The sequence below is a fragment of the Helianthus annuus genome, chromosome 4 (assembly GCF_002127325.2).
Source record: "Helianthus annuus cultivar XRQ/B chromosome 4, HanXRQr2.0-SUNRISE, whole genome shotgun sequence".
NCBI classification, from domain to species: domain Eukaryota; kingdom Viridiplantae; phylum Streptophyta; class Magnoliopsida; order Asterales; family Asteraceae; genus Helianthus; species Helianthus annuus.
Genome location: NC_035436.2, coordinates 192029660 through 192042130, shown reverse-complemented (window position 1 = coordinate 192042130; position 12471 = coordinate 192029660). Strand labels below are relative to the sequence as shown.

Sequence of the window (12471 nt, the reverse complement as noted above, 5' to 3'; positions counted from 1 at the left end):
TCCATGTCCGGAGGGATCACAGATGCGTACTGTGATAAGTCGTGTCCCAACGTTAGGGATGGACCACTTTGTGTTGATGTGCCGATGTGGCCAGGGTTTAGGTCTGGGGGAGCGGTCCCCGCATTCCCTGGGTTGGTGGGGTTTAGGTTATCCCCGGTAGTGTTATGTATGCGATCTGACATGATCTTTTGAGAGGGAGAGGGATGGTACAAAAAAGTGCTTAAGAGTAGCGGTGGGCGCCAATGATGAAACAATGGTTAACCGGGCAGGGTTAACACACTGGTCTCGTCAAGAAGGGTTAATCCCTTCCTCTCGAGGATCGCTGGCTGGATCGCCTGCCGGTTGATCTCCTGCACAAGGAAACAAACCGTGACTCGTAACAAGGAGGATGGGGTGGGGATGCTCCTTGTTACCACTCTCCGGCGTGAGAATCAGTAGTCTGCTTGGGAAGCAAAGTATGATAATAGTAGTAGTGAGAGAGTTGTGAAGAGATACCTCAAACCTGGTTTGGGGTAGGTATTTATAGCCGAGGAGTGAAGGAGGAGGTGGATGGATAGACTGACAGCATGCTGCACCTTTGTAGGTGTGTCAGGCATGTCGGTTGTGGAGGTGACGCCACGTCAGCCTGTCGCTTACGTAGACCTGACAGGCGGCTGCCATTGGTGCGGGCCGCATCGCTGTTTGCGGTAACTGTAGACGTTCCGGCTTCTCACTCTTTGATCAAGAAATACGCGAGATGCGGTGCCAAGCCGCATCGTCGTCCGTGGTGACTGTTGCTGTTATCCAGCTCTCTTGTATTGATAGAAGTGTTCACTGGATGCGGTGCTAGGCCGCATCGCTGTGGACGCTTCCGTTTTCATACACCAGATGCGGTGCCATGCCGCATCACTATACCGTTCTCATATTCCAGGTAAGTCCTCCTCCATCCTTGGGCAGATTGGTTTCAACCACTGTGTCGGTGTGTTCCCGCACGGACACAGGTAGGTTGTTAGCTAATGGGGGTTTTGATAAGGGTAATGGTTACTCGCGGTCGATGCTGACGCGAGATCTGAGACCATACCCCTTCAGTATATAAAGGTGATATGGAAATTTTGTTAATTCTAGCCAAGTGTAAGACTCAACGTTGAATTGCACTTTGGGTCTATATTTCTATAAACTCATTTTTTTAACAACCTCTACTTAGGACGATTTTCATTAAAATGCCAAAGTAACAAATTACAAACAAGTGGTAGGTAAACGGACAACAAGCTGCGACGCAACACCCTTTTGAATTGCAAAACCAATTCCACTAAAGACGAAACGACCCTTAAAGGTTGAGACTCAACGTTGTAAGCTTGTTAATTTTAGCCAAGATGAGTATATAGAGGTCATATGAAAATTTTGTTAATTTTAGCCACGTGAATAAACTCAACGTCGAATTGCACTTTGGGTCTGTATTTCTATAAGCTCATATGTAAATTGCACCTGCTGCATGTTATCGAAAAATTGCAAGTAAAAATTTAAAAAGTTGAAGCTCAGAAGGGCCATGTGTTGTCAACTTGGATTTCAGTTGCAGCTGATGGACCCAACCATCAGAAAGGCTTATCATCATAGCTTAAGTGCACCAGCCGGGAATCGAACCCGGGTCTGTACCGTGGCAGGGTACTATTCTACCACTAGACCACTGGTGCTTCGTGTCATGTTGCATATAATATTATCTATGAATAATCTCATTTTTATAAGAAATGCATATGTGATGGTTAAAAAAGATTAAACGCAAAAACATAGTAATAAGTTAGAATCAACGACTTTACACGTATTGGTATTAAACCATGTTGCATATCTTGTTAAGTTATTATGGTTTATATAAAATAGAAAAAAGATATGTGTAACATTGTTGTTAAAATCTCAATGCTGTCGAAGAGATAATCTAAACGTCTTAACAACTTTGTTGCAACTAACATTAAAATTTTAGTTCTTAGGCCGTGGGGTATGGGGTGGGAGTTTGAGCGTGGGTTGGGGCAAAACGCCCAAGTCACCACCCCGGGTGGGCTTGGGTTGTGGCGTGGCCCCTTGGGGCTTGGCTTTCAAGCCGGGCGTGGGGCGGTTTGGCCAAGCGAGCTGGCGGACTCTCATTTGCTCACCCGGCCACGTCAGGCGGGTGTTTTAAATTTTGAAATTTAAAATTCAAATTGGTCCTCCCATCCCCCCATATTCTATAACCGCCACCCGGGTCACCCAAAGGCCCTATATATTGCAACCCCAACCCCACCGGTCCCCCATCCCACGAACCAAACACCCACTGTCGGTAACCCGCTATCCCGCTGGTCCCCCCCCCCATCCCACGAACCCAAAAAGAAATGGCATCCTGGACCCGTCAAGAAGAAATGACACTCGTAACTAGCGTCGTCGACGCTATGAAGGGGCGGCCACCGGGCCAAACAAAATATTGGGCGGAAGCGTTTGCGGCCTACCGACAAAACGTCGGTAACGACAGCCACAACCTCAACGCGTGCCAACATAAATGGCGCGAGCTACGGCCCAAGCTCGAGCGTTTCAAGGCTTACTACGATGCGGTTCCCGGTGGCGAGTTAAGCCACGAGGACTGGGTGGCGGTGGCGAACATAGAATTTCGAGGCAAGGAAAACAAGGCGTTCGACAAGATCGACCTTTTTGAAATTTTTTTAATGCTTTAGGTTTTTTATTTTGTAATTTTTAGAAATTATGTAATTTTTAGGATTATGTAATTTTTAAAATTTTAATAAAGTTGTAGGTTTTTTATAAATGTTGTGTGATTTTTTATAAATTTTTTGTATTTAAAAAAAAAAAAACCATTTATGCCACGCGGTTCACCCAACCCAAGCCCAACCCACGCCCCGCCATACCCCGCGGACACGTAACCCGGCAGTGGGCTGGCTCCGCGGACACGTGTCACCAAATGCCCAACCCAAGTCCTAACCCCCACCCCACCATACTCCACGGCCTTAATTCTTAAATAGTAGCTTATATGCCTATATCCTGAAAGCAAGATAAGTTTTATGACAACCAAGTTATCATTATTTATTATTCTAATAATCCATGTGGCTGAAAGTTAACGGGCGGTTCGTGTAAATTGGTTAAAGTTCTATTTAATATTTATTAGGGTGAAGGGGGCATCCCTAATGAGGTGAGAGGAAACGTTTTTTAACCCAATCATACGTTGCCATGTCATTTCCCCTCTATAACTTCCCTCTTGTCCAAAAACGTACGGGGTACACCCTTCTTAGGGGAATTGTTTTTTTATTCAAAAAAAAAAAAAAAAAACAAAACAAAAAATTGATTGGTTGTTACAAGCTATGGGCCCCACCATCAACTCTCTTCTTGTGCGGTGACTTCTCCCCCAACCACCTCCCCGATTCGGCTACCCGCCTGGATGGCGGCACCTCTCCCGCTCGGCAAACTTGGTCCCCGAAGGGAGTCACCGAGGGTGGCCCCTTCACCCTTATGTATAGTCAAGGCGTGTGTATGTGTCAAAAGTTAAACCTAGAAACTAATTATGAATCATCATGTCAGATCAGTAGAAGTAACAATGGTCCATATTTAGGATTATATATACGGGAGTATATACAAACATGACACATACGCTCTTTCAACACAAAAGTCTAGTGTATTCTTTATTCATTGTGTGTTCATCAAAATTTGGGCAAGGATATATAACACTTTACTACTTTTAACATAAATTATTGATTAATAACTATTTGAAAATACTAACGCATAATTCCAATAATTACAATTCATATATATTCACCGTAAGTCTTTTTAATTTTAAATATACCCTACAAAACTTCAAAATACGGAATATACCTAACTTTAATATTTTTTTTTACTATGTCATTTTACTCTTATTAACCTATGTATGTTGGGATTTGATTTGTTAAGTGAAAATTTAAACTTTAGTTCAAGACCTTCATGTAAGAAGGAAATGAAATTTCTATGTTAAATCTTTGCATGTGTTCAAGCGGTTTGAAAATACAAAATGAAGGTCTTACAAAGGAAGCTTGGAGCTTTGGACATGTAGATAGTAGTGATTAAAAAAAAACGGAAGGGCCCAACCGGGTTCGAACCGGTGACCTATTGATCTGCAGTCAATTGCTCTACCACTGAGCTATGGACCCTTTTGGTTTATATCTTCAATTGTTTAATATATGTGAGAAAGGCGTATCATTTTTGTCGGATTTACAGGAACTTTATATATAATTAAATTAATATAATAATTATTCTATATACCCACACATTTGTGTTAATGTGATTGGAATTGTAGGAATTAACAACAATACAAATAATAGCATCCTACTTATGATGTAAAAAAAGAAATTTTATAAAAGTAAATGACCATGTGCATGATCTCACATAGTCATATTTTCAAAAGTTGAAAACATAGATTTTAGACTATGCATCATATGGGTATGCAAATCCCAAAATGCTAGTTGTGTACTATGTTGAAGTATTTATGTAGTTTTTGTCTTGTCATGTGGTATGTTATCATTTTAAACAACATTTATTTATTTATTTATTTATTTAGTTAATTTCCAATTAAATTAATAGTATTAATAAAAAATAACTTATAGAACACGGGTGTTACACGAGATAGAAAGATCTATATGAAGACTGAAGAGTCGAATTATAACGTGTTTATAGCATACACTTCGTACTTTGGATATAACTTATGATTATAATTCAAATTTTATATAGGAGTTGTGTTAACTGTATAGGATATTGGTCAAGTTTGAAATATAGAACAAAAATTTACAATTATAGAAATACAAATTATAAAATCTATTTTGAAGTTCAAATGAAGTTAACTAAAATTCTTTCTTTGGCCTCCAAAGTTGAAAGAAATCCAATTTGCAACCTCTGAACTGATTTGCTTTGATCTAAATTCCGCCATTGTAGAGCTCTACACATCCAAACATCGGAAATGACAGAGAAACATCCACCCGAAGAAGAAGAAGAAGAAGAAGCCCTAGACTGCGCCTAGTGGGCTTTCGACAACACATGATGGCAGAACTTATATGTTGCTTCTAATGGTTTAAAATTCTAAACATCAAGTCACTGACTCATTGTGGTCTTATGTTTGAATATTTCTGGTTTAATTTCTATAAGATCTTTCCTTTGCCAACAGTTTATCTTTGTCAAAATAATGATTAGTTAACCGCCGGATGTGTTAATAATTTGTTCATTACATGTTTTCGTTCTAAAACGTTTTTGTTCACCAATCATAGTAATGTGATCTCTTCTATCTTAACAATGTGATAAATTATTTTACCATAATTGTTATTCACATGATAGATGTCCTTAATGATTAGTTAACCACCTGTTGCTTCTGTTTAGTCACCTGTTCTGTTCTTTAGCAACTGCGTCGATAGCACTTTTGTAAAGGAGATTTACAAATGGGAAAAACTAAAATTTGATTAAGATTTAAGATAAAAACTGTTGACATTAGAGCAGGTGTATATACAAAATGCTTCTAGTAGAAACTACGCGATGTAATCAAGGTCATCCTTTGTGAAAACCTCGCCATAGCCTGCAATAAGAGCGCTGGCATACGCCCGTGCGCTGCAAAAAAAATAAGTAAATGAAAGTTTGATTTATGTGGCAGCGTCCATATATCTTGTGCAACATACATTATATAAAGAGAAGATAAAAGTATGCATAGAGCTTCTAAAAGATAAAACCACCATGAATTATAGCTGTGTTACCAACCTAGACAAATATTTGTTACTTTGGCATTTTAATGAAAAGTATGAACCAAGTATTCGATAACAGGCATAGTTATTGATAGCGAATAGCGGACGATAGGGACAAGCTACCTATATGCTACGTAGTGATAGCAATGAAATAGCGGGTGCAATCTATCTCATGTTTAGTGATACAATAGAATAAATTTTTATAAATATTTTCAATCCTGTAAGAAAAAACCTACAAATAGGCCTTTATTTTTTTTCAGTCGCTACATGTATTATTAAAAAGAAAAAACTAACTTCCCGCTATTTCCTCGCTTTTTAGGCGCTAACAATCAGACAGCGGCATCGCATCGCATCGCTACGCTATTCGCTATAGCGGGCGCTATGCTCGCTATCGATAACTATGATAACAGGTAACAGAAACAACTGTAAACATGAATCACGGCCAAAAAAGTAAAAACTGATAAATGGTACCTGCATAACCAGTCTACAATCACCAGCGCAAATCCCGACAATGCGAACTGAGAAAACAGTAAATAAAACATCAGATAAATAACCTAAACTAAACATAGATATATAGAGAGAGATAGAGTGGGAAAAGGTGTATGAATAATGCGACCCTTTATAAATTGAAATAACATTTTGGACAATTTCCAGCCCATTTTCTTTTGAGCTATCTTTGTAACCTTTAGAAATTAAAACATAACCCGCACTGACCAATCATCATAAGTAAAAAGGTCCAGTTTGCCACCATATCTCATATAAAGGAAGCAATTGGTGAAGATATCTGTTCAACATTGGTGTAAAAAGGTCCAGTTTGCCTCTTTTGGAACGTCCATGCGCTAACAAATGGCGAGCACGTTCAGATTCTGTTAACTGCTAAGTTGTGTCTAGACTCTTCGTATGAGTGATTTTGAAAACCGGATAATATGCGTCGAGATCTAGTGTCTCTCAGGTACCCCATAGATATGAAGAGTGGCCCTCTGTAACATCAACCTGCAGCCACAAGACAGAATATTGGTTTATACATCAGACGAAATCTATTCTTTGTTCGTACGAGGAATATTCAAGGGACCCATTAATACCCTGCTGCTAACTAATGGAATTAGTATAAATCTAGATTCGAACATGAGATCTGGTAGAGAACCTCAGGCTGTCAGGCTTTAACCACTATGCCACCCCCTTCAAGGTTGATCAGACCAAACCTTATTCATGAAAATGGGTAACAATGAAATACAGAACTCACATTCTCGACTCAGGAACATCCACGGGTTCAATTCCAGCTAATCCTTGAATAAGAAGACTGTTTTAATTTGACCGTCCAATAGGTTGTGGTTATCAATCTTCCAGAAACAACCTGCAAAAGAGTACATCCTGACTACTATAACTGACTTGTAATACAGAGATTAAAAGAACAGAACATGCTCTATACCTTCCTAACAGCTTCCCATTTTTCGTCTTTTATAGCAACCGGTGCTCCGAGAAGAACAACTCTTTCCACAATTCCAACTGTAAATTGAAAGGAAAGATGCAGATTAGTATCTCTAAATGCCCTATGAACAACACCGTGGTTTTTGAACGGGTGCCAACTACCATGACTAGATTTGGCCAAATTCTCAAGATCTGCGGACCGTTTGTCTAAACGGATATATTTTTGGTTGTCTCCATGCTAGTAAACCGTTTGACTCTTATAAGCAAAGTTAATATGACCATGTTGGTATTGAATAAAATTATGAGTCCGTAATTTTAATGAATCGATACTCTCCTTGAATTTGGCGGAGACCATGGCAAGTAATTAACTCCAGGCAATTATAAATAAGAAAGAATACATGCATTCTTCTACGTCTGCAGGTATGGATCAGTTGCTAGTGTCTGGAACAATTTGTACCGACACAGAACCTCTACCGGACAAAAAGCACGTGCTTTTGCGCCGTTTTAACCATGGAAACCGACTGTTATACATATTTCTAAGTGTAGTAATAATGTTGAATCCGTTTTAAACCTCATCGCCTTTTGTCTGTAACAATTTGTACCGACACAGAACCTCTACCGGACAAAAAGCACGTGCTTTTGCCAAACTAAAATTTAAAATATATGTTTATTTAGTTTCTTACTAGTAATTTCCAAACTTCGACATATTATCCTTGATATATCATACAATAACACGAAACTACACGATGTAATCAAGGTCATCATCATCCTTCGTGAAAACCTCGCCATAGCCTGCAATAAGAGACCTGGCATGCTCCCGCGCGCTACAAAAAAAAATATAAGTACATTAAAGTTTTGATTTGTGCGGCAGCGTTCTGCAACATACATTATGGGCTGTATGATAAAAGTATGCATAGAGCTTTTAAAAGAGAAAGGAACATACTATCTCCAGCCAGTTGGCAAAAAATCGCGGAAATGGCGACAAGTCACCATAAGCACATACTCAGCTTGATCCACATCAGTTTGAAGGTTGCGATTGGGCCAATTAGGATCGTCCATGATGTCAGCTATCTTCTTAACTTGCTCATATACACCCAACAGAAGTGGAGGTCGAGGCACTATATACATATACATGTTTAGAGTTAGAAAAACATAATCATGTTGCAGCTGGAAAGCAGGCACTATTTATATGTTTACCTCCAGGCACATAAGAATGAGAAGGAATCGTCTTAGTGAAGTCGGCCAGCTGTAGTTGGGAAAATAAACCAAAATTACCTAGATGATTAACACAATACAATGACGATAAATATCATATATATAATATAGCATGCATTGATAATTACTTCTTCCATCACTGTCATATTTCCCTTGTTCGGTGATGATGCCTTCTTCTTCTTAATGTCCCCACTTTCGGAAAGACGCATCTTGGCAAACTTTTTCTCCAGCTAAAAAAATTGACAAATGAGATTAAAAACTAAATATGATTACACTACAATCTGGAAATAAAAAAAAAAAAAAACTAGTGACATTGTGACAAGTCATTTGATTTTAACATATCTTTACTACAATATAATTTCACAAAAACAAAAAAAACAAAAAAAATTTATTCAACCCGTGAACTACACTACACGGGTTTGTTTCTAATGTAGTTTGAAATTAAAACAAAAACCAAAGTAGTGACAAGTCATTGTGTAATCTGGAATTCAAAAGGCATGGCTTTAACAAAAACTAAAGAATAGTCTATGCAGTCAATAGCGTGCTATAGCTGCTATAGCGCTTAGCGGACATATGATGTCATAGCGGTCCCTTATAGCGGTTCTGCTATTAGCGGTGCTAAAGGCCGCTATTTGACCGCTATTCTGAAACCCGTATAGCAGTCGTAGCACTGCTTTTAGGGGTTTTTATATTTCAGCCCAAAAGCCCACATTAATCAACTAATTGTTTGAAATAAACCCAAAAATAAATGCCAAAACGCAAAACCTAAAGCCTTCTTTGTTGGACGCTGGTTGCCTGATTCTTCATCGTTCAACAAAATAAAACCTAAATCTAGAAATCGCTGGACTTCCACTTCCTAAATCCTAAATCGCTGGAGTCTGGACTCTCGTGGCTGGACTTCCTAAATCGAATTTTGATATTACTATTAATATTTTTCTAGTATATATTTATATATATAAAAATACATAACTTATGCATGATATAGAAATTACCGCTATAGCACCGCTATAACCTATATATCATATAGCGCGGACCTTGACCGCTATTTGATTTTGGACCGCTATAACGGCATAGAGTATACTAATTTCTGTGTTTGATTTATCTAAACAAAGTAGTGACAAGTCTTTGACCCCATAGTGACAGAATGTATTGGAAAAACAATAACCCTTACAAGCAACACACACACACATATATATATATATAAAAGGTTTTATATCCATGAGTATGAAGTTCTTACAACCTTAGATCCATGAGGTGATGCCGGTACCCCATTAATCTTCTTACTGTTCGCCAACAACACAACACAAAAAAAAAATAAAAAATAAAAAATCACAATTAATTAGGGCGAAATCAATCAATAAACACAAACGAATGAACACATAAAGTACGTACTTGAGCACGGGACCACGAGCCATAGCGAAACACCAAAGCGACCAAAGAAGGGGAAGGAGTCTTTGCGACCTTGCAGAAAGAAAACCCTAATTGAACGAAACGAAAAGCAAGCGTATGTCGATTTTATTTCTCTTCAGTGATATTTATTGTGTGGTATCCCAAATACCAGTATACCACATTCACACATTGTACGGGTTTTGAACATTAACAAGTTTCAAAAATCAAAAATACACTCGAAAAAGTGCATCTTTTACAAGATATATTCGCTGATTCTAGTGGTTTAGCTGGGTCTTAGGGGCTTAGAGTTTCCTACAATGGTGAATTCATGATGGTATATATACAATTCTATTTCACTATGTTACTCTCTCATCACTTCTATCGTTCCACCCTACCAATAGCTTTGCTATTTGCCTGGTTTTAAAAAGTGAGAAGCGCACAAAAGCGACGAGGCCTAAAACCGAGGCACAAAGTGCAAAAGCGGTGGGCTTTTCATACCCGATGCGCAAGATGATTATATAACTTTTTTATGTATCCCATAGGCTTTTAGCTTCCCCTACCCAAAATATAGCTATATATAAGGTTTTTATATGATTTTACCTACATGTACAAGCCAAAAAACGCCCAAGGTATAGCGGTTTGCTGCCTAAAAACACCCTAGGTACAAGAGGCACGCACCTCAGGCCAGAAAAATCCTCAAAATGCGCGTTTTGGAGCTTGTTGGTTTACTCTAGCGGTTAAGCGAAAAAGCAATGGCCCTTGCGCTTTTTAAAACCAAGGCCATTTGTGGGAGTTACGAGGTCCGATTGTTGATTGTTGTGTTTCTTTTTTTGCTGATTCTAGTATTGTATCCAATTATCCAGTTGGAGGCAAGTTTACTTAATCTAGGATCAAACATATCTTGAACAAATCAGACTTTAAAACTTAGTATAAAATTGCCATGATCAGGTATACACATATGAATCCACACAGAATAATGGAAATCATAGTGAAATAATTCAGAACAAACTGAAGAACACTGTGAACAACAGCTAGGTAAAAGTAAGGGGAAAACCTAGGTATCAAACATCCCAAAACTTTGTATATACATACACATATATACAATACTTAAATCAATCATATTTGTCAGTCAAATTCGGCTCATATATCGGTAAAATTGGCACAATAACAAAGAAATTGAAAAACAACAATGAACGAATGAATAATAAGAGAAAATAGAAAGAATTAGGGCAAGACACTGAACAAGATGAAATATTACATAAATTAGGGTTTTAAAGGTGTGCAAGTTTTCGAGATCGAGAGGCTCACCTGTGTGACAAAGTGACAATGGTGGATCGAAGCTTTTTGGTGGAAACAACTTATTTGCAGGTTTAATTCTTCTGCAAGAAAGGTATTCATACATTTTTAGATTGTGAATATTAATTTTCATTTTTAGTCTAGTAGTTTTAGGTTTTTCCAGTTTGACCCCATATAGTTTTGCTAGATCTTTTAATCTTTTTATCATTTTATTATATTTTGAAACCCTTTTTTGTTTTAACTAGTTTCGGAGCCCACGCTTCGCGGTTTCCGAAACTGGTCAGTTCAGACTTAGGGCAAAAAAAAAAACAAAAAAAAAATGCATTAAGAATTTTGGGCCAAAAAAAACAAAAAAGCGTCGAAGGATTATTTTTTAAAAAAATAAACAAATTTCAGCAACTTTTGTGACTAACATGTGTTAGACAAAAAATGTTGAAACTTGTTTATTTAAAAAAAATAATAATTCCTTCGGCGCTTTTTTGTTTTTTTTGCCAAAAACTCTTAAAAACATGTATATTACATGTATTATTTTTTTCAAAAAAAAATTGTAGGATCGGTGAATCGATCAAACGAGTCGTTCAGAAGAGTTCTCAATCAAAACGAAAGGCGGAATCAGGCGTTTCGATGTTGAATCAGCTTGATTTGCACTTAGAAGTAGTTTAAATGTCGTTATTATTGATTTGACAAAGTTACAGATCGTTCCGACACTTCAGCAGAGCTTTGCTACTGGAATTGCAAAGTTTCAAATGATGAACTCAAGACACCTATTTATAAGGAGGTCACTTCGCACGAACTAGCACAAACCAGGTCGCACGACCTGGTGCCACTTCGCATGAACTGATCAGTTCGCACGAACTGGTCAGTTCAGACTAGGGCTGTTCACGAGCCGAGCGGACCTTTGCTCGTGCTTGGCTCATTTACAAACCGAACCGATGTCACACCCCGATTTCCACGTGTCTCACCGGTGGGCCCGGTGGGGGATTACCGTGACGTAGTTGGCAACATTATAGTCAAACCACACAATATAAATGAATGCACAGCGGAAGCATAAAGATAATATATTTCAACTTTTAAGTGTAATATCAATGTATCACCATTGTTGAAATAATAATCCACAGGGGATCAAATAGAAATAACAAAAGTATTGTTCAACAGACTTCAGGCATCTTAAGCTTGCGAGACTTTTAGTGATGCTAAGGAGAAATCCCAGCAAATTACGCATAGTACCTGCATTTAGTCTTTTTGGGGAAAATACGTCAGTTTACACTGGTAAATACATTCAACCGACACTTTTGTAAAATGTTTAATAAAATTGGTTTAAATGCTCAAGGCACAAACTCTTTATAACTTGGGATAATTTATAATCAAATCTTGTAAAGAATTACATGTTACTATGCGTTCGGTCGCCCGAGTCGTGTCGGGTTAAAGTTTAATAGAC

General features: G+C 38.2%; 1 protein-coding gene and 2 non-coding genes across 4 annotated transcripts; all 3 read right to left on the bottom strand.

Moving 5' to 3' along the window:
- Positions 1 to 1510: 1510 nt before the first annotated feature.
- On the bottom strand, positions 1511 to 1596 carry LOC118492015. The gene has a single exon (XR_004892459.1). It is a non-coding gene; the product is annotated as a small nucleolar RNA snoR114 (small nucleolar RNA).
- Positions 1597 to 4061: 2465 nt separating this feature from the next.
- TRNAC-GCA lies at positions 4062 to 4133 on the bottom strand. Its single transcript has one exon. It is a non-coding gene; the product is annotated as a tRNA-Cys (tRNA).
- A 1268-nt stretch (positions 4134 to 5401) lies between these two features.
- Positions 5402 to 11105, bottom strand: LOC110937656. 2 transcript variants are annotated; one of them, XM_022180110.2, is made up of 11 exons: positions 11046 to 11105; positions 9741 to 9809; positions 9589 to 9631; positions 8477 to 8578; positions 8331 to 8379; positions 8077 to 8251; positions 7817 to 7957; positions 7135 to 7211; positions 6949 to 7059; positions 6177 to 6698; positions 5402 to 5574 (listed from the first exon to the last, which is right to left on the bottom strand). In XM_022180110.2, the coding sequence occupies exons 2-7, from the start codon at positions 9761 to 9763 to the stop codon at positions 7873 to 7875; spliced, it is 477 nt and encodes a 158-aa protein (XP_022035802.1). In that variant the 5' UTR covers positions 9764 to 9809; positions 11046 to 11105; the 3' UTR covers positions 5402 to 5574; positions 6177 to 6698; positions 6949 to 7059; positions 7135 to 7211; positions 7817 to 7872. The 2 variants fall into 2 exon arrangements, with proteins under 2 accessions (XP_022035802.1, XP_035844613.1); XM_035988720.1 differs by having other exon boundaries at positions 9586 to 9631; positions 11046 to 11097.
- Positions 11106 to 12471: the final 1366 nt, after the last annotated feature.